Source organism: Pelobates fuscus, chromosome 9 (genome assembly GCF_036172605.1).
Source record: "Pelobates fuscus isolate aPelFus1 chromosome 9, aPelFus1.pri, whole genome shotgun sequence".
NCBI classification, from domain to species: Eukaryota; Metazoa; Chordata; class Amphibia; order Anura; family Pelobatidae; genus Pelobates; species Pelobates fuscus.
In genome coordinates, this window is record NC_086325.1 from 17,881,135 (window position 1) to 17,908,830 (window position 27,696).

Here is a 27,696-nt window from a genome sequence, read left to right on the forward strand (position 1 = left end):
GAAATTTGTTCATGGGTCAGTGAACAGAATATGGAAAAAAAATCAAGAGGAGCTAATATGAAGGCATGAGGCACAGTAATAGGATAATGTCTGGACATCCAGTGTTTGAGACTGGGGATGTGAGCGGTGCCGTGGCATTTGTATAAGCTTGAACAGGAGCAGAATTCTGGTGAAAAGTCTTGTGTGTAAGCATCGTATAGCCTGATCAACACAACGGTTATTTCCAGTTTATAGGAATATAATGTACAGGATTAAGAGGTGTTCCCGCAATTCCCACTTCCATGGGTGGGCAGGAAAGGAGGAGTGTCAAATGTTGCAGGACCTATCATGAAGGTCAAGCTTGGACTATTCCTTCAGTCCCAGCGGAGTGGAGCAGACTGCATGTGAGGACAAGGAGGCGTAGATGTCCTGAAACGAAGGTCTCTCCCGGCAATCTCGGGCCCAGCATTGCAACATCAGCTCGTAGAGGGTCGGAGGACATATCACTGGGCAAGATAGGTAAATCTGTAAGGAGGGAGAAAGTGCAGAGACACATTATATCAGTAGTAATGATACATAGGCACGGCTAAACAGGCTTGCAGGACACACGGCTATGTAGGAACTGGCACATACTGACGTCACGCAGCACCACCCCATGTAACCTAGGCAACATCTTACGCGTGGCAAATTGGGCTGTGTATATCATATCGAGGCAGCTGCTAAAGGTAAAATATTTGTCTTCTTTCCAATCAAATATGCAACGTAGTAAGCACATCAAATTTAATGGAGAGCTCCCCCTCACCAGGATTGTCACAGTCTTACCTGTTTCTTGCTGTCTCTGAAGACTTCCCCGGCATTCTCGATCACATCTTCATCACTCAACTCTCCATATGGCTGCTCCTTGCACAGCATTAAAATCTCCCACAAGGTGATGCCAAATGCCCAGACATCGCTGGCTGTGGTGAACTTTCCCTGCATGGGACAGAAGGATTTAATTATGTTAGCACCATTCATTATTTCCAAAAGTCCAGAGTAACATCATATCCTTTCTTCAACCTTGCTTACATTGCACTAAGGAGGTGATCAAGAGAGAGGAGTAACAGGCAATAAAGGAAACCAGAGGGATAATCTCAAACAGACGACCACTGGTGGGGTCCTAGACTGTGCGCAGGTCAATACAGCAAAGTCATCTAGGATTCTGAAGATCACTGGACGCCAGTAAAGATACAGGAACAGAATGTGTCAGAGTCTATTTTAGAACTTATCATACTGCTACGGAGTTCTGTACTAGTCACAGTCCCCGAGGATGGGACCAAGCTAACTTATTCTGCAACCAACCGACCCACTCACCATAAGTATACATTCCCATGCCATCCACCTGATTGGCAGTACAGCCCGGCCCTGTATGCGATAGTAATCTCCAGCATACAAATTGCGGCTCATCCCAAAATCAGCGATTTTGATTGTAAGGTTCTCTCCCACCAGACAATTCCGGGAGGCCAAGTCACGATGCACAAAATTAAGAGATGAGAGGTATTTCATTCCAGAGCAGATCTGCAACGCCACCTGGAGAAGGCTTGGGTAACTACAGAATGGGGAATAACAATATTACCAAGTCAGCTGCGAATCCAACTCTTGGAAATTCAAGGAAATGGGGAGAATGTTAGATGTCAGATTTTAAATATATTTGCACTGGCACAATTTTCACTGTATCAGATAGTACAGGAAAAGCAAGCTTTTCAGAAATCAGTGATACAAATGGATGTAGATAGATAGATAGAAAGATAATCAGAAGAGGGGAGTAGAAAAGTAAACTGAATGGAAATGAATAATATCATCTGTGAGAGTTGTAAAGACAGGAAAAATTGGAAGAGAAGGGGAGGGAAAGTAAAAAAAAAAAAGTCTTCTGACCTAATGCAGGGTGGGCCTGCTCGTCCTTCGGGACTCTCATCTTCTTCACCCAGCTGGTGTGCGCTCAGAAACTGATTGAGATCCCCATTCTCCATGTACTCTGTGATCATACACAGAGGATCCTCGTCCAAGCATGCCCCCAGAAGGCGTATAATATGAGGGTCACTCAGACGGGACAGGATCTTTAGCTCCTTCAGGAAGTCATTCCTGGATGTCAGTGCAGATGTGGAGAGAGATTGGAGAAGATACAAAAGAAAAAAAAAAAGAGGATGTGAGCAACAAAAACGGAGGGATGTAAGTCAAGGAACAAAGGGTCAGTGGCAACATGAAAACCTTTACCTGGCATTTTTATTGGCGTCAGACCGTAGCAACTTGACAGCCACAAGGAGGCTCCGGCCTTTGCGCATGTTGAAAGGGAACTGAAGAGTAGGGAGTTCGTGCGGGTTCATAACCTCACAGAGGTGTACCTAAAATGTAAGAGGTATGATGTTTGTGTAACAATCACGGGGGATCCAAAAAGGTCAACATAGACAAAAACAGCAGCAAACAGACATTACCTCGCCAAACTGTCCCTCTCCCAACTTTTCTTTAAAGAGGAGATGTCCCCGGGGAAACTTGCTGAGAGGCAACTCTTTGGAGGCTAGAGAGTCGGCAGTCAGTGCTGGTACTGCGTACGTGTTACTCCCTGTTACCCCTTGAAGAGTAACAATGTCTGCTTCGGCGTAGTGCGGGACACTAGCGGGGCACAGCACTGGAAGTTTGGGGGACTCCAGCTCCCTGTAGCCTCCATCTAGAGAGGGAAAGCAGTATTTGGTAAACAGGTGGCGGGAAAGAAATAAAAAGGACAGGAGACAGTAAAATCAAGTAAAGTAAGACAAAAAAAATGGTAAGTCTGGGTTATGTATTTAGCCACCACTAAGCACAGTCCAGTTACAATGGTAGAAGAAACGTCTATTAAAGAGCTCTTCTCAAACTTTTTGAATAGGAAACCAAATAATGCACAATAGGATCATGGCGATTCAGTCTGAAATATAAAATGAGCTCAGTGACAATTTGTTCCCACTGTTCGCCCCCCCCCCCTCCAGTTATTCATAATGTCAACCAGGATGGGTTTACATTTATCTATGTTGAGATATACTCTTGGGCACGTGTTATTATCCTCAGAACTATGAGAGGCCAAGCTGTTCCCACCAGAAACGAAACGTGCAAATCTGAAGGTTGAATACGCAATACAGGTGGTGCACTAACCAAATGAACTATCTGGACATCAGTGATGCATAAAGTAACGTGTCTATTTTGAATTTGTATTATGATGATATAACGAGAGTATGAGACAGAGGTGAGAAGTCTGGACCTTCCTGGTCTTAGAGATTCCAGAGAAAGGAAGAGAGAGAGTTAAAAATGGAGGTAACAGATAGACAGCCTAGAGATGGCCTGCTCCAAAATGGCCGCCCCTTACCCTGGCTGTTGAGTGGCTTAGCTTGCACGCCACTGGGCTCTGTGATTGGCTGGTTGTAGGTGGAGAGGAGGAGTGCATAGGCTGGATTGTTTAGCAGCAAAGCTGGAGAAACACATGCAGAGTATAGAGTGTACACTTTATATACATGCACACACGCTGTACACCTACATAAACACAGGAAAACACATGCCCATGGACTCTAATACAAACAGATTTAAACACATGGACATGTCATATACATATACACACACACACACACCTATTACTTCTTAAGCAGTTTTTATCCCTTCCTGTAACGTTATAAGGATATATAGAACTGAGCTCAGGATTCAAAATAGACATTCTATATCAATCATGGTTAAACTGGCACCACCGTTACTTTAAACTACATTTCCCATGATGCTCGGAGTAGTTGCCGAGTATTATTATTGAAATAAATGGGGGGGTTGTGTATAATGTTGCCAAAAAAGTGAAAGTAAATGGGAGCAGCTATAAATTTCAGTAAGTATGATATTCCTACTCATTATCAGGAAGCTAGCATTATCCAGCGTTATTCACTCCGACTAGTAATTAGCACGCTCACTCAGTGAATGTGGAGTATGTGGACTGGCTGGTATAGCCCAGCCATTTCCTGGATGAAGACATGGGCACCAGGAGAATCAGAGACTGGGGGGAAAGTATTGAGTGAGATGCTTTTTAAAAATGTTTTCATATATTTCTCTATGTCTGGATTTATAGAGAGTACAAACAGCCCTATATCTCCTTAATCTATTGAAACCTGACTGGTAAACCCAGCCCTGACAGTTGCTTAAAGGGTTACTCCATCCTTTTGAGGAGGGATCCTTTCTTGTGTAATGTGCCCTATTGGGCACTAAGGAGACCTCTATTGGCCACCTCTGTTTGCAGTATAACCTGCAAATATGAGACTTTAACTTACCTGGAATCCAGCACCAGGCAAAGCCCCCGGAGCTGACTTCTGCACCCCTGTCAGTGTCACAGGGGCCTTGCGCGGTCCAATCATGGGCTTCTCAAAGATTGGTCCTTTTAGCAGGCTCAGAGTGCATGTGCGCTCTGGGCCGGCGAGGGGAGGGGAGGACGGGAGGGATGGAGGTTTTTTTTTTTTTGTTTTTTTAATATACTGAGGGAAATGGAGGGAGGTGGAGAGAGCACACAGTGTGAAGGGAGGGAGGGTGGAGAAATCTTCCTTTGCTTGTGTGCTAATGGCTGAAAAAATATAAACAGAATTGACATCGGCAACCCGGGGACAGAGTTCCAGGCTGTCAATATCATGTGTACTGGGTGTATAACTAGCCCCAAGCACACAATTAAAAATATCTCTGGCTGATATTTCTGCTTGAAACCCTGCACATATTGACTCGTACCACCATGACCACTTTGAATCACTGAAGCGGTCATTGTAGTTGGAGTAACCCTTTACTAGAACAATAAACGTTCCTATATAGTGTCTCCATAAAAGGTGTAATACACACTAAATACCATCACAAGACACTACGACACCCACATTAGTCGTTAGAACTAAGATTGAGGTTTGCAAGATTCCCATATTGCATTAGATATCACCAATCCCTCCTTAGTCACATTAAATAAACAATTATTAGAATATAGTCATGCATGCAAATAATACGTGGACTACACGTGCTAAGAGCAGACATCTTAACATGCACATACACCTTGTATACATGCACACACCTACATACATGTACACATACGCTACCCACCTACATAGCATGTTACATATATTAATGCACATACAAATCTGTCATTAAAACAATTAACATGGAGCCCGCAAATGGAATGCTATCCTGTTACCTGCACTCTCAGGGGTAGGAGGGAGGGTGGCTATTTTAGCTCTGGGATGATGACTTGGTTCTTGGTATTCTCCCTCAGAAGTCAAAATACGCTCATAGCGGTTTCCATGACGAGGAGGCAGAGGATTCTGGGTGTTGTTGATGACAACGGTATCAGATGGGAGGGAGAGTCGAGCGGTGAGGTCACTGTCAGAGTGGTGGCGCTGAGCCTGGGGAGTAAGAGGGGTAACTGTGAGCTTGCAAGAGTTAAACTGCACTCATGACAAAGTTTATCTCCACTTCCCCTAATCACCTTCCCCAGCAATTTCTTCCAGCGTTGGCGCCAAAGGATGAGGATGATGACGACCACAAGAAGCAAAATAATGATACATAGGCATCCAATTAAAATAAAAGTGTCTCCGCTGTCATCCTTGGCAACTGGTTGGTTCATTCTGATGTCACTGCCCGCCTCGAGGACTGAAAACAAAAGGGTTAGAGTGAAAGACAGAGAATGGGTAAAACGTAAAAATGTTCTGGGGGAGGAGAAAGGCAAAAGAAATGGCAAGATGTGGTTGTGTGGGCGCCAGGAATAAGATGAAGAATTTTGCTACAGAGAGAGAAGGGCAAAGGGATTAGATAAGACTGAGCAAGGAGACTGGACAGAAGTTGGTTCCCAATAAAAACCATGGACAGAGGTGGTCTTAAACTCTCACTTCTTACCTTGTCCATTTAAGTTTTCGGTGCTCATTGCAGCAGTAGTCACTCGCTGGCTGGTACCCGCAGGTTGGCTCGTTACGGTTGGTATAGGAGGTGCCTCTTTTGGTGGAGGCAGTGGACTGGGTTCCTCAGGTTCTGAAGAGTCCATAATTTCTGTGAACAAGACGAACAACTAAAGTATTATTTATCCCCAGATAGGCTTAGCAAATAGCAGTCAAATACACATAATAGGACACCTAAATCTTCCCATTACTAGAACTGTGTCGTATCCCACCATCACTTCTCTAATTTACAACTTCTCAGCCAGGCTGATAGAAAAGAAATGAATATGAGAGATGTGACCTGTTAGTGGGCAATGAGAGTAGACTATCTGTATGTGTTTTTGGGGCCACGTGGGTTTAATGGGAGTTAGTACTGAGAGTGAGCTGTTTATGCTATGGATTGCATGTATGTAATGTGTTGGTGTGTGTATTGCTGGACTGTGTGTGGTAGGGTACGGTGTTTGATGGGAGTGAGCTCTCTGTGATGGGGCCTGCTGGTATAAATCTTCATCTATTATTTTAATAGATGTGGCAGGTGCTACACAGATAACAATAATGTACGAGAGGAGAGTGTGGTCTGATAAAACAGGAACGTGGAATACAAAGAGCGAGAGAGAGCGTCAGTGCTCACCGGAGAGGAATGAGATCTCGCTGAACAGCAGCCATTGGCTGGAGAAGAAGTAGTGACAGCGCAGGATGCGAGCGGCTCTGCCATTCAGGGGGATAGTTACGGAACGTGCGCTGGGGTCCCGAATATCCAGTGCCAGGGACACATTGACTGGCTGCACGTCCCACGGCGTATGCAAGGATCGTTTGAAGTAGCACGTCACCTGACGGAATATCTGCACGCGCTGGGAACGCATGTTATTGCAGTGCACCTAGGAGGATCATCACGGAGATTAGAAACATGTCACATTTACCTTAATGGAGTTTATTCACTAAACTAAAACGTGCAGAGTTAACTGGGAACTGGGACATTTTACATCAAAGTAGTCAAGCAGGAATAATAACGGCGTTAGGGAATATTTACAATCTGTCAATTCTGGCCTAAATTATAAAATTCTACATAATTCTCACTTTTGTGAACAACCCCAATAAAATCCCACATCAAAAAGGTATCATAAAATGTCAATATATCAGATTACAATGATAAATACATTCCATTAAAAATGTGTTTAATGATAATAATAATAATAATAATAATAATAATAATAATAGAGAACCCAGACAAGGGTTGTATTATAAATCAGGCAGAACCAGGATGAGGGTTATATTAATATTATACATCAGGTAGATATTAATATTATACATCAGGTAGAACCAGGATGAGGGTTATATTAATATTATACATCAGGTAGATATTAATATTATACATCAGGTAGAACCAGGATGAGGGTTATATTATTATTATTATATATCAGGTAGAACCAAGACAAGGGTTATATTATTGATACAATGCATCCTGTTGCAGTATTACTGGACTACAACTCTCACCATATCAGGTTACGTTGAAGTCCACCAACATGTGTGCAAGGCTGCAAGATGTACATTACTGATACAGACAGACAGGTCTCACCCTCATATAGGTAAATGTTCTCAGTGCATCAAACTCAAACTCCATTTCCAGAAAATCGGATTGAAAGCTGTCTTTATTCCAGCCGACATAGTCATACCCCGGCCAGACTCCCTGCTCTTTATGCTGGGTGAAGTCATCAGCCCCCACAACGCCATCTGTCAGCTGACCCAGGCCTCCATACTGCAGCCTAGGGGGGGAAAGAATGTATGAATAGTGTGACATCACGTGTGGAACAGTATGTGTGGAGTACTGGATACTGTGTGGACGTGTCACGGTGTGGCAGTATTTGTGGAGCGCTGGATGGCGTGTGGACGTGTCACGGTGTGGCAGTATGTGAGAATTAGCATTGAGTGTGATGCGTGTGTCACAGTGTAAAATGAATGCTTACCCTCCCACAGTGAGCCCGTCATAGGTAGAGTCATTGAGACTAATGAGCATTGATGGGAGATGCATCACGTTACCAGGTGGGGAAGTGTAAAAGCGAAGTCCATCTATGGGGAAGGAAACGGACCGTGAGAAATATTAATGAAACCAATGGCGGGGAAAATAGAAAAATAGAAAAGAGGGAGACAACAGGCTGGATATGGACTCAGACACGGATCACTGAGTACAAGCAGTATTTTGGGTCACAGCGTGTCACTTAGTGTCAGTGTGTCTGACCTGAAAGGAAGTCAGATACACACAATTAGTGAAATCAGTGACAACCACATGAATTAGTGACAGTCAGAGACCACAGGATGAACAAAACAACTTGTAGAAAAAGTTAGAGACCAACAACATGAAAGCCAGGTCCCGATTACATCGAGAAACATGAATGGACTTCTATAATTACAGGTCAGAGAAAAAGACTCACCCTGCCACACGCAGCCGTACAGCTCTACCCGCAGGCAGACGCTCATCACACGGTCAGCCATGGGGTAGAAACGAACGTAGCGGGCAATAAGCGGGGGACCCAAATCCTTCAATACCAAATCTTGTGTGTTTTCATTACCTGCTATAACCTGATGGATGAAGATAATCAGAATTAGGTTGTCCCTGTTACACAGATCATCCTCAAATCACAATCCTTCTTTCCCTTATCAACCCAACATAAACCTTCCACCCCATTTTATCCCCTCACTTACTTCATTTCCCCAGCGGTCCTTCCATTGAGCCCACTTATAGCCATCACGGCTGTAGCGCAGTTGGTAATGTCGGGCGAATTCCTTGCCCAGCCCACCACCATCTCGACCCTGTGTGCCCACCAGAGTTACAAAATACAGCTTCCTTAGGTCTACTTGCAAATACTCGTCATTATTGGGATACACGGATTCTGCTGGACACCAGGCACCATCGCCATCATGACTTTCCAATCTGTGTATAAAGAAAAAAAAGAAATGTTGGTTCAATAGTTGTAGCTGCCAATGTTGTTTTTAAAATAAGTGCAATGATGTCTTGCCATGAAATCCTGAGAAAGTGAAAACAGAGACAAGAGAATAAAACAGTCCTCGGCGTGTCTCGACACGATGGCTTCAACGCGAAGGGAAAAGTCAAACTTTCTTACTCAGCGTATTCAGAGAAACTCTCTGGTTTCTGCTGTAGAGGATCCCACACTTCACTGTCTCGCTGACAGGACACATTCAAACTTTCCAGGTTTATAAACACACTAAATCTCCCAGGTACATGTTACCGCCTGTTACATGAGGCTCATGAGAAAAATATGGCCTGATGACTAACGCTGGGTAAATTTAAATAATCTCAGAAGACGTTCAATACTGGAGCGTGCTCTGTGTGAGGAAGCCTCTGCTCAGGCTGCAGATGGACTGCAAAATATCAATGATGTCAAGGCTAGTTACTGCCCTCCGAGAACAAAGAGGAGCTAAGATTGGCACTGCAGTTATTTCTCAACTACATTTCCCAGAGTTGCATTGGATTAACACCTTTTATTGACAGTCCTCCAAACAGAGTGAAAATGTTACTGTGATGATTGAGTACGCACTTGCTGGAGTGCATGCCAAGCAGTAGGTTTCCAGCAGGAATGGCGGACACAACTCTCGTTTTAGTCTTTGATTCAGAAAGTAGCACAGACCCGATTTAGATCAAATCTGTGATGTCTGGAAAGATTAAAGGATCTCAAAAAGTATCAGGGATAATTCCACTTGGACTGTGCCTGTTCTGCCCGGTAGGGGGGGCAGGGGGAGGGCAGGGAGGAGGCTCACATGTAGCCGGTCATTGTTCAATCTATAAAACGGGATCCCATGTGTTTCATCTCAGTAAACAGACAATTTATGAACGCAAAGGGGAAAAAATACACAATAAAATCCGTTGCCATCTAGACAAGGACCTTTATAAAATTCTTAGAGAGAGAAATAAGCCCCAGCCATCTTTCAGAGCCACCAATTAGTCAACTTATTTTTCTGGATCATCGAAAGCCTCGACTGTGTGAGTGTTCTGTGAGAATGCCTCTATTCAGAGAGAATTACCACATCTCCATTTATATCCCTTATACACCCGTCCCAGTGATGTCAACCTCCCCGTCCCCTTTATCATCCCATTATCCACCAAACACCCCCTCACCTAATGTCTCTAACATAGAGCAATTCTCCAGACTGTAAGCTCTTCTGGCCAAGGCCCCTGACTCCCTACTTATCTGTATTGATGCAATGTGTGTATTAACATCTTTCTATTCACATTAACTCTCAGGAAGTGCTGTATGATACCTAAACACTTCATAAGTAATAAGAATTAAACAAATGTAGAAACCCCTACACAACACATCATTTCCTCCTCGGCTTTCAAGGTCTCCTCCTGCTTTTTTGACGATATTTATAAATTCTGGATTTTCTAAGATGGGATTTGAAAGTCCTTCCCAGCAGTATAAAGAGTTCACATGCTCCTCGTGTGAAATCAGTTGACTAATTGCTGCCGCAGTCTCGAAGAAAGTGCTGGGATTACTTAAAGAAGTGGTCAATGGAGTGGTCTGTGTGCCATGTCCTGCCTGCTGTAACATCAGTGTTTTCATTGCAAGTTAACCTTATATTTAATGGCTGTCATTCTGACAATCACTAGAGGCAGTTTCCACAATATAGTAGAGTAAAACTGCACTTTTTCCCAATTAGAAGATCTGATTGGCACAGTGTGACGTATTGCTGTGCATGCACATTAGTGCCTCAATGCTTTCCTATGGGATATCATTGGATTGGATGAGATTATTGATCTCAATGATCTCAGCCAAAGAGGTTGAACTCCCTCGAGGAAACTGGCGCTGTGAGGAAGTAATGTAAGTAAACGTACCTTTTTAACCCTCCCAGCGGGGTCCGGTCACTTAAACTGTGACTAGGGCATTAGGAATACACATTAGTATTCGTAACGCTATAGTGTCCCTTTAATGAGGTCACATGAGAAGCATCTGAATTCCACATACTGTTTTTGAAGCCTGATTGACAGAATGCAGAATTTTTCAGAGTCTGGCAAAAAAACGTGGTGATCTGGGAATTTTACCCCCAATTTCTCTAAATCAAGGAATATGAACCTCGTCTTCTCCCAGCCTAATGTACAACATGTATTGTGGCAAGAGCAGCGTGAACTTTTCTTTATCAATTATATATATATATATATATTGCAGTCTGTCTCAAGGACATGGAGGGGGTAGGGTGACCCAAATTGATGTGAATGTGCTTTCTGGAACCAGTACACAAATGACAAAAATATTATTCAAGTTGAAGGTCAGCTGTGGAATTTGATAGTTCATTTCACGCACCGTGCCTATAAGACTGAGCACATGGCAAAGTGTTTTAAGTTACATGTGGGAGACATCTGAAGGGGAACGTAAAGGGAGATTATACTAAAAGCATAACCTGCTCTTAATTACCTTTAAACCCATGCGCTCCCATGCCAGTATACTTTCATGTTCAGTCTTATAATCGGCTGATATTTATTACTTAAATCACCAACATAAGGTGCAGCTCAAGAGCCTCAAACCTGACTCTTGGTAAAATATAATCTGCATAAAGAAAATGTATGTGATTTACAATAAAAACCATCTGATTTACTCCACGCGGAATTTCTCAGTATATATTAGATTATAACCCGTTACGCATTCCGATAAGAGATATTTTTGAGAACAGAATATTTAAAAAAAAAAAAAAAAAAAAAAAAAAAAGGGGAGATGGAGTGGTTTGAAAAATATATATTTACATATAAAAACGTTCCTTTTTAAGAATTTGAAAGACTAACAGAAAGGATTTTATATTCCAGACATGATTCGGGTAGATCAAAGGATCTGCACATTTTTTTTACTTATCCATTCTTAGTATATATATCGAGCAGTGCTCTATGACGAGAGTACTCCTGTCCTATTCATACCAGAAGAGTTTGTGCGATAACTGTGATGATGAAATCAGATCAGTGAAAAGTGAAACCTCTGATATAGGCATCATTGTGTTTCCTAATAATATGCACATACGTCCCTGCCTATTGCACCACACAGCGTTCTGGAACACATTCTTGCAGGAAAAATGCTACCTAGAGATGTGTCTTGTGTTAAAGCATATACGTCAGTCATACAATTCAGGGAATTAACAGAGCACACTGTAACTAACTCATACATTGCAGGCGATAATCTCACTCTAGAACATTAAACCATGCTCAACATGATGTCACTCTAGAAATGGGATCGGCAAACTTCGGGACTCTAGATGTTATGGACTACATCTCTCCTGATGACTTGCCAGCATTATGGCTGTTGGAAAATTAGAGGATATGTAGTCCATAACATCTGGAGTGCTAGAGGTTGCCTACCCCTGCTCTAAAACATAGACTATGTCACACAATATACTCTTCCTTCTGCTGTACAGATAATAATTCTAGAGAAGCCACATGCCCTTTCTAGCTTTTTGATTGCCATTGACATGCCATTCGTTCAGCACCACAGCACTGTACCACTCTTAGTAGGACCTATTGCCTGTAGTGATTTAGCCTTTTTGGGCAAACTGTGGACTGGCAAGCTCTCACCTGCTGTGTTTGGCTTCTGTAGAGTCCGACCAGGCACTGGATGCGGTGATGTCCTCATCTGGTATAGTCCTGTCCTGCATGCCCAATGCGTATCGGCAAGAAGCTGTAGCAAATGGGATAAAGATCATGCTTGGATATGCTGTGCCCAATGCCACCCTAAAGATGCCAATCCCATACCATAGTGCCAGTATTGAGGACAAGAGGCCATTTCCTGGATTAGCCCTGCCCCTGTGTTTACTCACTAAAACCCCATGTTATGGGCCACAGTTGTGAAAATTCTCAGTGAAAACCCAACAAGTTGGTAGAAATGGCAGAACCCAACTATCTTGATAAAGTGGTCTGGTTGCCTTAGTAACCTCAACCCAGCAATTTCAATGCAAGTGGTGCCAAAGAGCGATTAAACTGGGTCGGTATAACAGGTTTTCCCTAAGTTGGTTGAGTCGACATTGAAGTCAATGGAGACCTGACCATCCCAGACTCAAGGTCCAGAAAATGCTTCTAATGTTATCCAATGCTCCCATAGTATTTTTAAAGCCTGATTTATGTAAAAACCATCGGGACTTAGGGAAGGGTCCACTACATGGTCTCATTCCAGCCTCAATGCTTCCAACTCTGTGTCCTGCCCAGGGAAGCACCAGGCGCCCTATCTGTAACTCACATGGATCAAAATGGGCGTCTGGCTCAGCGGTGCAGGGGGAAAGCAGCAGGAAGAGGGAGAGAACATAAGACACCATCTTTGTTGCCCAAGCCATTTTCATTTCTGTCAGTGACGCCCAATGGAGAAAGGCTTCATGTTCTTAACTGCAAAAAAAATTAAAATAAAGGGAGAGAGAGAAAAATTATAGAATATGTCCACAATAAACATTATTTATACATTGAGGAATTTCTACCATGTGAGTGCTATGTAATATCCAAAAAGCAGAATAAGGCACTTGCAGGAGGAAGCACTAAGTATCTCTCTGAATACTGTCCAACTGCAACTCATACAACACTTGGGCACAGACTGAAAACCGCTTGAGAGAAACCTGCCCAGGATTGGCACAGGGTGATAAACGTAAATACAAACTGTGTACAATTAAGCCACCCCTGCTGAGTGAATATACAGAGCTTGGCACAAGTCATGGGTGCATAGCCTGGAACATACAGGTTTAGCTGATCCATTAACCTTGGACACAGCTAATCCTGGCACAGCTTGCTAATAACGACCTGGACACAATCAAGACTGTCACAAGGAATGATACAGAGACTGGCACACTCTGATTCATAAAGAACCCGCAAACGGCAAGACGGGCACAGTTTATTAACAAAGAAGTGGACTCAATCAAGCGTGCCACCACACAGAACCCAGAAACCGCACAGCTTGCTGACAAATAATGCACAATAAACTGGCTATAAAACGGGCACAGTGACTTAGCAAACAGGAATGCCAAGACTGCTGCTATGACGTAATCAAATGATTAATAACTGAACACTGATATATTATATTTCCCAGATCGCCATTTAGTAAATATTTCTATAGAGGTAGAGGAAGGTATAGAGCGTGCCATATGTAGATCGGGCAGTGGTGGGCAAGCAGATCCTGGCACTTTAAATCTGGTACAGTGAGATTAGAATATCTGGCATCAGTCGGACAGTAACAGGCATCTTGGCAACACAAGGGTTGGCACAGCAGAAAATTACAGTGTTGTGGGGGCACAGTTTTGTGAATAGCACGTTCAGTTCCTGCCTGGTAGTCTATAACAAAGACAGATTTTCTCTTTCCCTGCATAGCTCACAAGCAGAGACATGTCAGGGGAGAAAGCGCAGCCTACTGGGAACCAACGCGGCGTCTCTTTGCAAATAATCCACTTAATGTGTCACTTTCCCCCCCCCATCACCTCCCCGCTGCACTGGGGCTGTCACATCCACCTTGATTTTCAGGACACAAAGCACTTCTTCAAGCGGCAAGTAAAAAAAAAAAAAATAACCGCCTCATTGCTGTACGCAGCATTCATACGGTGCTATAGAAAAATGAAGTAAAAACGTATCAACCCCATCAATTCAGAATTTCTATTTTTAATTTTTTTTTTAAGTTTTTTTTTTTTTTACAAATGCTCTAATTTTCTTCTTGCAACATATGACGCCTACATACTGCACGGTTGTACTTTTCATGTGCAGCCCGTTAAAATCTACAGTTGATATGTGTCCAGGAAAGCCAGGTGAATCCTACACCCCTACGCTGGACACTGCGTAAACACCTGCCCAGCACCCTGAGACCCTGGCCAGCCCTTTGTCTGTCTCTGTGAAGATCTCTCCCCTTGCTGTAGCTCCTGGTCCCATCTCAGGCATGCCCCCCATGACCTGTACCCCTGGTCCTCTATTGTCCCCGCTTCCCTCCTCCCCCCCTGCTCCCCCATACCAATAGTTATTATTCTAACCTTTACCTTTCAGGCTGCAACTGAGAACTGACTCACTCACCTGTGGGCTGGGCCTAGGTTGGACTAAGGAGCTCGCATATCCTGGACTCTCTCTCCTGGGACATCCAGGAACTGAACTCTTTTTCTCAAACAAAGTACCTCTCCCCTCCCACTCCATGTAATTCCTCCCCCCCCTCTCAGAATTCACTTGTCTCTCTGTCTCCCTCCTCCCTTCTACTCTCCTATAGTTAACTCCTTCAGTCATTCTTTGGGCTCCTTATAAATTGACCCAAAAGAAGAAGAAGGAAAAAAAAGTGTTTTCTTTCTTTTTCTTTTTTTTTTTGTAAAAACACATTTTTATTTACTAAAGAAATCTAAGGAATTTCTAAGGAATTTAATCAACCCACAGAAAAAGAGCCCAGTATTGGGAGCGGGTTTGATGGGCAATACACATACCCTACATTAACGAACTTACACCACATAACAATAATTATAATAAACAAATCATCTGAAATGTTGGGGTACCCGGGACCCCATGTATACCTCTCCTTCATGTGTTTTAATTTATATGCCAATAGAAGTAATTGAGGACTTTATGTACCTACCTCTGCTATAGTCACAATGGCCAGGGGTTCACAAGCCTCTTGCCCATTTATACCAAAGAATCATTTCAATATGATATCATCCAATTATTATTATTATTATTAAATTATTATAGGACTACAGCCTGCAATATGCCAGGGGTAGATAAATGCTGGCACTCAAAATGTTGTGAACTACATCTCCCCTGATGCTTTGCCAGCATTATAACCGTGAGAGCATTATGGGAAATGTAGTCCACAGCATGAGAAGTGCCGGAGGTTGTCTCCCCCTGCAATATGCCTTGGTTATGTGTCATCATCCTGCAAAGAGATTGCCCCTCATCCCCCTTTGCCCAAATCTTCCTCTGGATGAAAAATCAACAAAGTCCCTACCTTCACTCACACCAACTTATTGTTAATTATTATCTTCTCGAATCTTAATTAAAAATAGTAAAAACTTGTCAAATAAATTAGTTTACCGTAATAGTTATAATATCCTGTACTGTCAAATTACGCCTTATCAAACAAAGGCATCACTATCTTCACACAGGGAAGTAACAGGCGTCAGTGACCACAGTGGAAACATATTTAAAGTTAGTTTTATTTTCTAAAGGTAATAAAATATCAATAATAGATGTCTATTACTATAATATTCAGCTGCCATGTTTGAGGTGGGTCGGAGTACGTTACCGTTAGGTGACCATGCGACTTGGTAGAAATGGTGAGAAACAGAGGTAAAAGTAAGAAATGGCTTTAACGAGTGTTTGTCAAAACCAGCTCTTACGGCCCTGTAACAGTCCAGGATTTAGGTTTCGTTTTCAATGGAGACACGGACAAAACCTGGACTGTAGGGTCATGAGAACCGGCTTAAGAATCACTGGTGTAAAATAATATTGTCAGAAAGTAATTTAACTCCAGAAAAAAAACCATATTAATAAAAGGATCAGAAATACAAGACTAGTCGGGAATGAGAATAAGGAGATGCAGACAGTAAACGGACCAGCCAGTGGCCAGGGCAGGTGGCACACAGGGGAATCAGTTAACAAGCCAATGTCAGAGCCTGGAGAACAGGATGTGAGTGGGGTCACCACAGGAATTCAAAAACAACACAACAATAGGCCTCTGTCTGCTACAAAGTGTCCCTGACTGTGGCGACACGAGGGAGCTGCGCATGCACATTGGCAGGGATTTGTGTAATGTTTTAATTATTTATTATTATTTTATTATTTATATAGCGCCATCAGATTCTGTAGCGCTGTACTCACACTTATCTGCCGGGACACAAAACCTGCTTGACACAAGGCAAGAGCCAAGGGGGATGAGGATCTAGAAAGAATAGGACTGGGCATGTCCTGATCCTTTAACTGGCCTGGTGATGGGGCTTGTCACCCTCTGGCCAATCATGCCATTGGCAGATGCACAGAACACCCATAGTTATAAACACCTAGCACGTATGTGTTGAGGAAGACATAAGGTAATAAAACACATCATCCTTGGTTATGAAAGACTCCTGATCAGGCTTCATATTGTTGGAGGGGACAAATTCATAAACCCTTCTGTTTTATTTGGGAGTCCTGCAGTTACCCATCCCATCAGTATCGTCACTGTCACCAACAGCAAGCAGGTTGGGGGACGAATTCAAAGTCACATATCTCCCGGCTGTTTCACAGGGGGCATTCTGGTTCCCTTCTTCTGGCTTTATTGGGGTTTGAGTGGACCCCTAACTCTGGCATTCTGTATATTATTAATGGACTGGCCCCTCAGTACTTTGCTGTTCTAACCTCTGGCAGACACAGGTTACATAAGGCTTAGAGCAGGCGTGGGGATGGTTAAATAGTAAGAGGGGTTTATTCCCCTGCGTCACACCTACTAAGGCAGGTTTAACGTTCTTGCCTGTTTCAAGCGAGTTTCTCACTAGACGGTGCTTGTCACAGGGAGTTACATAATTCTGACTGTTACGCTGCATACCTCCCAAGTGTCCCTATTTAGGATGGACAGTCCCTATTTTGGTCCCAAATCCCTCTGTTCTCTTTTCTATCCTAATGTCCCTCTTTTCTAGAGGCTCTGTATTGTTGGTGTGTCTGAGTGTATAACAGAGCTCCACAGCAATACTATTCCCAGTAACGTGTCTGAGTGTATTACAGAGCTCCACAGCAATAATACTCCAAGTAATGTGTCTGAGTGTATAACAGAGCTCCACAGCAATAATACTCCCAGTAATGTGTCTGAGTGTATAACAGAGCTCCACAGCAATAATACTCCCAGTAATGTGTCTGAGTGTATTACAGAGCTCCACAGCAATAATACTCCCAGTAATGTGTTTGAGTGTATAACAGAGCTCAACAGCAATAATACTCCCAGTAATGTGTCTGAGTGTATAACAGAGCTCCACAGCAATAATACTCCCAGTAATGTGTCTGAGTGTATAACAGAGCTCCACAGCAATAATACTCCCAGTAATGTGTCTGAGTGTATAACAGAGCTCCACAGCAATAATACTCCCAGTAATGTGTCTGAGTGTATTACAGAACTCCACAGCAATAATACTCCCAGTAATGTGTTTGAGTGTATAACAGAGCTCCACAGCAATAATACTCCCAGTAATGTGTCTGGGTGTATAACAGAGCTCCACAGCAATAATACTCCCAGTAATGTGTTTGAGTGTATAACAGAGCTCCACAGCAATAATACTCCCAGTAATGTGTCTGAGTGTATAACAGAGCTCCACAGCAATAATACTCCCAGTAATGTGTCTGAGTGTATAACAGAGCTCCACAGCAATAATACTCCCAGTAATGTGTTTGAGTGTATAACAGAGCTCCACAGCAATAATACTCCCAGTAATGTGTCTGAGTGTATAACAGAGCTCCACAGCAATAATACTCCCAGTAATGTGTCTGAGTGTATAACAGAGCTCCACAGTAATAATACTCCCAGTAATGTGTCTGAGTGTATAACAGAGCTCCACAGTAATAATACTCCCAGTAATGTGTCTGAGTGTATAACAGAGCTCCACAGCAATAATACTCCCAGTAATGTGTCTGAGTGTATAACAGAGCTCCACAGCAATAATACTCCCAGTAATGTGTCTGAGTGTATAACAGAGCTCCACAGCAATAATACTCCCAGTAATGTGTCTGAGTGTATAACAGAGCTCCACAGCAATAATACTCCCAGTAATGGGTCTGAGTGTATAACAGAGCTCCACAGTAATAATACTCCCAGTAATGTGTCTGAGTGTATAACAGAGCTCCACAGCAATAATACTCCCAGTAATGTGTCTGAGTGTATAACAGAGCTCCACAGTAATAATACTCCCAGTAATGCATCTTTAAACTACAATAAATGTGTTTAGAAATCAGTCTGTGTAAATAACAAACATTGTTCTTGTTCTAAATTACATTTTAGTTGTATCATTGTTATTAATAAGTCATCTATAATTTCTCAGAGCAGCCCCGCCCTGGTCCCCTCCCCCCCCCCCCCCCCTTGTTTATTTAAAATGTTGGGAGGTATGTCACGGCTCACCTACCTACAGCTAGCCAGACTGCCAGCACCATATCATGGATAGAGTTATGGGCGCAATATTTAAAGGTTAATTATCAGGTGTAATCAGACGCCCTCTGCTGCCAGATTCAGAACAGATACACTAAATAACAAAATTACAGACTTCACGTATAATTAAAGGCAGATACGTCTTGGACCCCCTTTCCTTCTGTCCCAGATAATTTATCTGGTGTCCCCAAGAAGCAGGGCGCAGGCTCAATCCTGAGCGTTTTCAGAACATGCACTTCCGAGGTGCTCTGTGCACCATGGAGTCTGTATGACTGTGTAACAAGTCGCATGTCTTAGTTCAGGAACCTAGAAGATAACGTTTTGGTGCAAGTAATAATTTTTGAGTCACAGAATCAATAGTGCGTACCCCTTGGTGGATACAATGTATTTTTTTCTCTAGAATTCTCATTATTTTGGAATACTCAATTTTTTCTCCAGAGATCACGAATAACATTTTAATAAATATTTTGTTATGTTTTGTGTCTATTGCGTATTTGCCTCTCATGATACGTACACTGAAGAGTACATATAAGCATGTCACAGAACTAAACCAGCGTTGGTCGTGTTTGCTTCTCACTATTGTGTACACAGAGGCAGGGTACACAGAGGCAGGGTACACAGAGGCAGGCAGGGTACACAGAGGCAGGCAGGGTACACAGAGGCAGGCAGGGTACACAGAGGCAGGGTACACAGAGGCAGGCAGGGTACACAGAGGCAGGGTACACAGAGGCAGGCAGGGTACACAGAGGCAGGGTACACATTGGCGAGGCTTCGGTAGATAAGACAAGTGTTTAAAAGAATGTCCTGGCTTTTTATCTTGTGTTTAATTGCTATCTTTTAAGATCTGCTTAATATTATAATTTATTAATATAGCAACAGAAAATTCAGCACTAGATATACACAGTAACGAGTATAGCTATAATTACATTGGAATCATGCATAGTCTAAGCTTTCGCACGTAACTGCTGTTTCAATAAAAAAACAAAAAAACATTAAATGAGTGACCATTCTGTAGGTGAGAGAAAGAAAATGGCCAGACTGGTTGTAGGCGATAGAAATCTCACACACACACACAAATAATCAACCCTTACAATGACATGTAGGACTGGTTGTGTGGAGTGACACCACATACCTTTGTGTACCTAGGTTACTACACATCTGTTTATTTTATTTTCATTTCAGTAAAGGATGATGAGGCTCAAGTGGACTTGTCATCAACCCACGTAGACAAATGACAATTGGAAAAACATCAAGTTTGACAAATGACGATTTGATTGACACAGCACCCATCTAGAATCTGGGAGTAAACAGTTTGTTTATAGTGTTTGGCTGGGAAACTTCTTGATATACAGATCGCTTCCTACTCCGCTAAATTAAAAAAAAACAAATTCAATTGATCATGACAGACTGTCAGACAGTTAGATGGAAACCTGTAGCAATCTGCTTGAATCTATAGATCCATATTTCTTGTAATTAATGATATTGGGTGGTGGTGGTGTAATCATTGGTTACAAGCCTCTTACTACCAGTTAGTATGGTTTGCTGGGCACAGTGCACCTAAGTAATGTTGCCATGAAAAATTCAAGTTACTTTTAAAGAAAAAATAATTCTGGACCTAATAAGCAAAAACAATAATCAAATACAATAAAAGTCTGGAAAATTGGAGGTAACAATGATATTGTTAAACTGGGCGACATTCCAATGACGCTATATTTGAACCTCAAAAAATGTGCGGTTAGAGCTGGTGGATTTAGGTTTGGGGTAGCATTATACTATGACGTACAGCCATTACAATGTGGGGTACAGCCGTTTGCTCCAAGATAGATTGTAAGCTCATTGGCTGGGCTCTATTTATATTGTATTATCTTATTCCCAATTCTACAGCGCTGTAGAATATGCTGGTGCTTTATAAATGACAGTAATAAATAAAGGTTTCGGGTGGTTATGGTTAGGGTCAGTACGGTTACGTACATCCAAAGCATGGTGAATCCCATGTCATTACAGCATCAGTATCTCAGGCGTACCTTACACATGGGCCCTTTTTTGTGACATTATATGACGGTGGGGTCGTACGACTGCAACGTCACTAGAATTTCAATCTATTTAAATATTACATTGTAACTCAGCCTCCCAAGCTGTGAATGCTTAGTATTTCATTGGGAGCAATCTCTTGGCACATTTTACATCTTGCTATCTCAGTGTGACTTTCACAAGTGCCCGTGTGCAAATTTTTTTATTTAGCAATATTTCAGAAAACTCATTATCTGACTATGATATGAATGAAAACGCAACAGGAATCGTGACCACAAATCCAGATTTGGGAATCGGTGCCCAGAATGCATAGCAAATCAAGAACATGTTATATGAGCGGATACAATGTGTCGGCTCCTTGTGAAATGTCACAGATTAGGGTGAGAAGCACAGAACGAGGAGGAGGTGGAAAGAGAAGGTAGCAGAGAAAGAGAGAGATAGTGTGTGAGCTCTGGGGAGGGGCGAGGGATTAAATTCAGGTGGTTTTGGTAATAAAAAGATAAAAGACACCAAGACTGTAGCTTGTTAGTATCCTGCAGATCCACTCAAACTTTTTAACCCCCAACCTGCTGGAGCTCTGACAAAAAGTTAGTTTTTAAAAAATTTTTTACCAATAAACCTTGAGTGTTACTTCCCCAATAACCCTTTGCTTGTCGGTGACTTTCAGTAGACTATTAACCCCATTAACCTCGTCACTGCTGGATTTCTCCAGATCTTTTTTTCAGAATTAACCATTTGCGGCCAATGGCCAGGAAGAGTTTGTACCCTATCCCTATGTAGGCTGCAAGGCTAACATTCTAAATACCAACTTGAAATATCATCACACTAAGTTTGCCACCTTCAAGCTAACAGGGACTTGTTTGCTCTTGTATAAAACAGACAGACAGACAGAGCGACAGACAGTTTCCTGCACCCAGAGAGCCAACATTTACCAAAGGCTACCTCTGACTGAGAGTGATGGGACTGCAATAGTTATCTGCATGTTGATTATCTGCTCTATGTTGATTTGTCACCATGTGTGTCAATGTGAAGTGTTATCGATTATTTGTGCAATGTGTCGTCCCGTGTCACAGAGCTGCAATACATGTCGTTTCTTTATTAACAAGCGAATAGAAAGAAAAACATACGCAAATAACAGACATATTTTTATTATACATGCATGTTATAAACCAACAAACACATTGCGTAACATACAAACACCGAGCATGACACACGCACACAGAGTATGTCTCTCGCACACATGTGCGCACATGACAGAAATTCCTGTTGGGAGCAATCACTTCTGGCATAAATGAAACAGGATCCGTGTCCCCCAGCTGTTTGTGAGATCCGTGACGGGGGAGGAGGGGGCGTGTGTTTGTGTAGGTACATATGTGTGCCACAGGCGTGTGCAGCGCATTACATTAGGGTGTGCCCCCAGAAAATATAACATTAGGAACCTGGCTTAAAATAAAAATAAAAATTAAATAATAATAAAATGTATAAAAAATAAATGAAAATCAATCCCAAAGCGACGGCGTTAATGTATACATTAGATTCCCTGTTAGTAATGCTATTTATTAGAAGGCAGCATTCTTCATGTACTGCCACACAGCATGTAGAAGCGACAACATGGAGTCCGACACACCCTCCCCCATCTCTTTCTTAGAGGATGCCAGGCTTAGATTATTAATTGATGTGTACATAGTGTAATGTGTGCATCCTGTACATTGTGCACCGCTTATCCCCAACACCTGTCCGAGAGCCCCCCACCCAAGCTAGCCAGAGGGTCCAGACTCTGTGTAATGGGGGGTCAACTGTGGTTGGGGAGGGGGATGTGGGATATCAGCTGCCTGGTGTGCAGGCCGGCAGAAGGGGGCTGGCAGGACAGCTGCCAGGAATAAAAGAAAGAGGGAACAATGGGGAGATTGTGAGTCTGAGAAAGATAGTAAGAGGGGGAAGAGAGAATGGCAGAAGAAATGAGAGAGAGAACTCAAAGGCTGGGCATGGGGCGCCGTGGATAACGACAAGTGATGGGAAAATGGGGGGCGATCACGTAGCAGCAAACATGCTGGGTGAGAAGAGGGGAAATGACAAATGTATGGGGGGAGAGTTTAAAGGAAAGCTGAAAGATAAAGAAAAAACACTAAAGGCAGATTGGAGAAGCTAACTCCCAACACTCTCAGAGCAGGTTTTGTTTTGCACAAGAGACAAACGAGCGGCTGACTGAGGGTATTTAGAGTTGGGCTGACACAAAAGCTTCGTCCTTCCATTATTCCATTCCATTTTCTCTTCATTTCGGTGCCCTAAGCCGTTACGCCTGAAACTGATAATTTTACAAAAATAGTCAAAGTGGAAAAATGGTCCAAAATCAGCCTGTTTGCAATACTTGGAAAAAACCCCATCAGTTTACAGATTAGTCACTAAATCGTGAAGGACAATAATAATTTTTTGGCCTATTTGGGAAAGAATATACGATGTAAAAAAGTGCCTGTCTACCCCAAAAGTGTCAGAACTAATTAACTCAGGGGGTCCTTCGTTAAATATCAGTAGGATACTCCGGTTAACCTTGTTAAGATTTATGGTGGCAAGTACATGTACCAAAATGGTGGGTTCTACTGCGTCACCCACATTAGGTAGCAAAAGCATCTGCAAACCTCAGAATATTCCTATACATCTGTCGACCTCCACTTTATCTCTTCCTTTCTAAGATACGGTTTAGGGCACATAGCGTGGGGATTGTGGGAATGGGTTAAGGAATGCAGACACTTGGTATGGGAAATAATGCGTGCATTCCTAATTCATCTTCATACTTCACCATCTGCAGTCAGCCCCTGCCGCCTGCAGACCAGGATATTTTTGTGGTTTTAGGCAAATTATTTTACAGTGTCAGTGTTCAACGCAATAAATGTTTAAATGAAATGATAAACAAAGTAAAGAAGTACAGTATTGCTATATGTGGGTGTTTGTTTTTCATTCAGCTAGAGTGATGGGAGTTATGGCAGCAATATCTGCAGTCTCTGTAGGGATTAGGCATTAGGCATCATTGTTGAACTCATTCATTTTTAAGAAAATCACTCAGTTCAGGCAGCCAGGAAAAACTGCAACTCCCATCAGTATTGCACAACTTCGGGGACAGGACTATGTAGAACAGAGTGCAACTCCCATAGTGCTGAGGCGGTGACGGCAATTCCTCAATCTGACTAAGCAGGCTGAAAGCAGGGATAGGCCAAAGAGCAGCTGCTGGGACGCTCCCTGCATCCATCATGTCTAACCAGCATCTAACCCAACAACAGCTGGAGAGACAATTGCTGAAACCCAGCGTGACAACTGCCCAAAATCCGAAAAATGATCTAAACGTGGACCCGTCCCCCTGAAAAACGCATTTACAATCAATGAAGCGCCCCAAAAAAATGATAAAAATTTTAGCTGGTACTCTGGCAGCAAAAAGAAAACATCAGGCCGCCATTTTCAGGATGTAATGGCTACCATGTATCAAAAACACGCAAGAAACTTTTATTTATTAATTTATTTCAATAATTTGAAATTTGTCTGCCTCATGTGCATAGAAGTATAGACTGATTTATACAAACGGCAAAGCTCAGGAGCAGAGACTGACTAGGTTTATTCACTAAACCCTGAATTGTTAGAGAGTAGTCAGAGAGGTTATGGGACAATTCTCCAAATCTGCTGTTTGCAGTGCAGCCATATTGGCTTCACGTTTGTAATTCCATGGTAAATTACCAACAATTCCCAGTTTGGTAAATAACGTGCTAGAGTTTCCATTGATTCTTTAAAGGAACACTCCAAGCCGTAACAGCCTTATTGGTATGAAGTTGTTATGGTGCAGGGACGTCCCAGGGCTCTGGCTTACTTTAAGGGGTTAAACCATCAATGAATGGTTTAACTCCAAAGTGCTGAATCCGGCACGCGATCCCTCGGCCAATCTACTTGTGCCGCAGTTTGTATCAGGAAGCCGCGGGGCACCGTTGATAGGCTGAGAGTGTCATACTTACGTTTTTCAATACTTACATTTTTCAAGCCGTTTTGTGAATGGGGACCTACTGACAGATTAGTGCATTAGTTGATGCACTCAGCGGGCCCTGGTTTTAAGGCTTCCTGATTCAAACCTCGGACTGTGGCTGAAAGAGATGGGCAGAACGATAGTGTGGCAGATTCAGCATTTTGGGGTTAAACCCTTTATTAACGGTGTAACTCCATGAGTTAAGCAAGCACCCGGAGACATTCCCGCACCATAACAACTTCATTCCAATTAAGTTGTTATGGTCCCCATGCTGTCTCTTTAATAGATTTTACCTAGCCCTGCGCCATGATAAACAAGTTACTAGGAATAAGAAAGCACTGTACCTTATGATTTCTAATTGGCTGGCAATAGCGGACTGTGCTTTATGGCTGAACTTCCTATTGACAGGGGAGCCTGTCTGAAACGTAAATAATTATAATAAGAGATTGGCCTAATTAAAAATGAAAACCAGCCCCCGTACAGGGCAGGGGCCCACGCTTACTATGCGGATTATCCATTAAATAAACCCTTAGCAATACATTATGCATGCAAAGGGCTAATGTTGAATTACGCCTCAAAATAAAATGTTAAATAGATAAATACCGGTATGTGAAGTTGCTGAAACAATTCCGCTCTGCATATTCTATTGAAATCTTTTGATATCCATTCGATTACCAGAAAAACAACCACTGAGGGCAGCCATCTTGTTTGTTTGTTTGTTTGTGTTTTTTATAACGTCTGGTAAGGTAGCAGCCTTGGGGTAAGCGTGTGTAAATTAATCAGACGCCTGGTTATATAGCATGTTCGAGCAACGTTATCATAATTACGAATAAGTGGGTAATTCAGAACTTGCTCCGCAGCGGTTTCTATTGTGGCCTAATAGATTTTGTAGATTTTTTTTTAATAGATCATAAGAAATAAATTTCACAAGTCAAGCGGCCATGGGAAACGTCATTAACCCCTTAAGGACACATGACATGTCTGACACGTCATGATTCCATTTTATTCCAGAAGTTTGGTCCTTAAGGGGTTAAACGGGTTATTTTTGCTGTACATTGCTTTTGAAATAGAGATTAAACTATAAATAAAATGTAAAGAAGGAGATTTCTCATATGAAGACATGTGCTCTAGATCTGCTTTATTGGAATAAAAATGAAGGTACGTATATATGTATGTAATATAAGATTACCACAGCACACAGAGTTATTCACTAAAATGGGAATTGCCAGAGAATGTCACATTTTAGATCACCGTATCGGAACTGGAAAAGTTATCCACGTCAGCTATTTTGCCCTATTTTGCCTTATTTTTCCCTAAAATTTGACATTTACTTAGAGTTTCCCACTTTACTGAATAGCTCTGTCCCTGTTTAATGACTAAATGCTTTAATATAAATTCAATACACAAGGAAATCCCACTTAACAGACAGGGACATTTTATAGAAATGCGTTATTGACATATTAGAGAGACGAGGAGTTAGTAAGACAGATATCAGATATCACACCCATCAGAACACAGTACCTCTAATAGCAATGTACGTATGTATGGCTACCAGATAATCCAGGCTTTCATATATATCATCACAATTTCAGGCTGTTGGGGAGCGTGTGAAAAGGGCTGCCGTGCTGTATGTAGAAATCATATGCTGTAGAAGGGAAATGTATTAACTGATCAGGCAGCTTGTTCTGCGTCCTCCATTGTTAATTCACTGGTTTCCCTCCTGCAGCATATGAATCATGCATACGACAGGGTGACAATTCCCATGAATTATTCAATCATCCAGAAAAGTCTACCAGGGTTATTGAGCGAAGTGAGAATTCAAAGTGAATTTCAACTTTAAGGTAAAAAAAAATTCTCTAAATCAGCTCTGGCCTTAAATTTAGAAAACCACTCTGAATTCTCGTGTTAGTAAATAAAGTCCTGTATGTATCCAGGAACATATGCTGGATCTGGCGATCACACCATGGACATGAACGGGACACACAGCATCACCTGTCTTGTAAAGTAAAAACATTGAACACATTAAAGAGCTTTACAGATATTTACACAGAGAAGAATTTCACGTATCAAAAGGAAAGTTTACTCACAATTAACGATGCTTTGCGATCTCCTTCTCTCGTAAATTCTTCCTTTATGTTGTCCGCAATGCCCAATATAATCCTAAGAACTTTCTTTAAAGTTTTGAGATCTTCTCTTGGACGAACCTTAAAGCGATCGATGTGATGAGTTACAGTGTGAACGTCTGTAGGCTCGTGGTCCGTAAGGATCCTATAGGTTATATCAGCTGATCTAACACGTGGACCGATCCTTTAATGGGAATGAGGTTCACTTCAGACACTCACCCTGTAAATCCACACATCTCGCGTTTGTGGAACTTCTCTGTCGACAAAGTCCTCGTTCTTGCTGTCCGCTCTTGCGTTTAGATTTTATTTATTTCTTTGTTCGGAATATATTTGCCCCTTTAGCCCCTTTTTACATGAGCACTTTTTTAATATTACTGTGAATTTCTTCTATCTAATCACTGTCTGGGACTCGTCACGCTAAAGATTTCTCTTCTTGTTACGTTTCTCTGTCTTGTATCTGATTCTGTCTGTTGGTATCTGTCTGTCGTTTTCCCCTTCATTTAGTCTGTTTCTCTCTGTCTCTCTCT

General features: G+C 42.3%; 1 protein-coding gene across 3 annotated transcripts; it reads right to left on the reverse strand.

Moving 5' to 3' along the window:
* On the reverse strand, positions 1-27,696 carry DDR1 (discoidin domain receptor tyrosine kinase 1). 3 transcript variants are annotated; one of them, XM_063431342.1, is made up of 18 exons: positions 27,134-27,696; positions 13,142-13,284; positions 12,484-12,586; positions 8,616-8,844; positions 8,345-8,492; positions 7,880-7,982; positions 7,492-7,678; positions 6,547-6,793; positions 5,878-6,027; positions 5,471-5,634; positions 5,180-5,387; positions 3,350-3,451; positions 2,448-2,680; positions 2,230-2,357; positions 1,891-2,097; positions 1,330-1,564; positions 802-951; positions 1-504 (listed from the first exon to the last, which is right to left on the reverse strand). In XM_063431342.1, exons 2-18 carry the CDS (start codon positions 13,239-13,241, stop codon positions 346-348), a joined length of 2,853 nt encoding a protein of 950 aa, XP_063287412.1. In that variant the 5' UTR covers positions 13,242-13,284; positions 27,134-27,696; the 3' UTR covers positions 1-345. The 3 variants fall into 3 exon arrangements, with proteins under 3 accessions (XP_063287412.1, XP_063287411.1, XP_063287413.1); XM_063431341.1 differs by lacking the exon at positions 27,134-27,696 and adding an exon at positions 14,941-15,016; XM_063431343.1 differs by lacking the exons at positions 3,350-3,451; positions 27,134-27,696 and adding an exon at positions 14,941-15,016.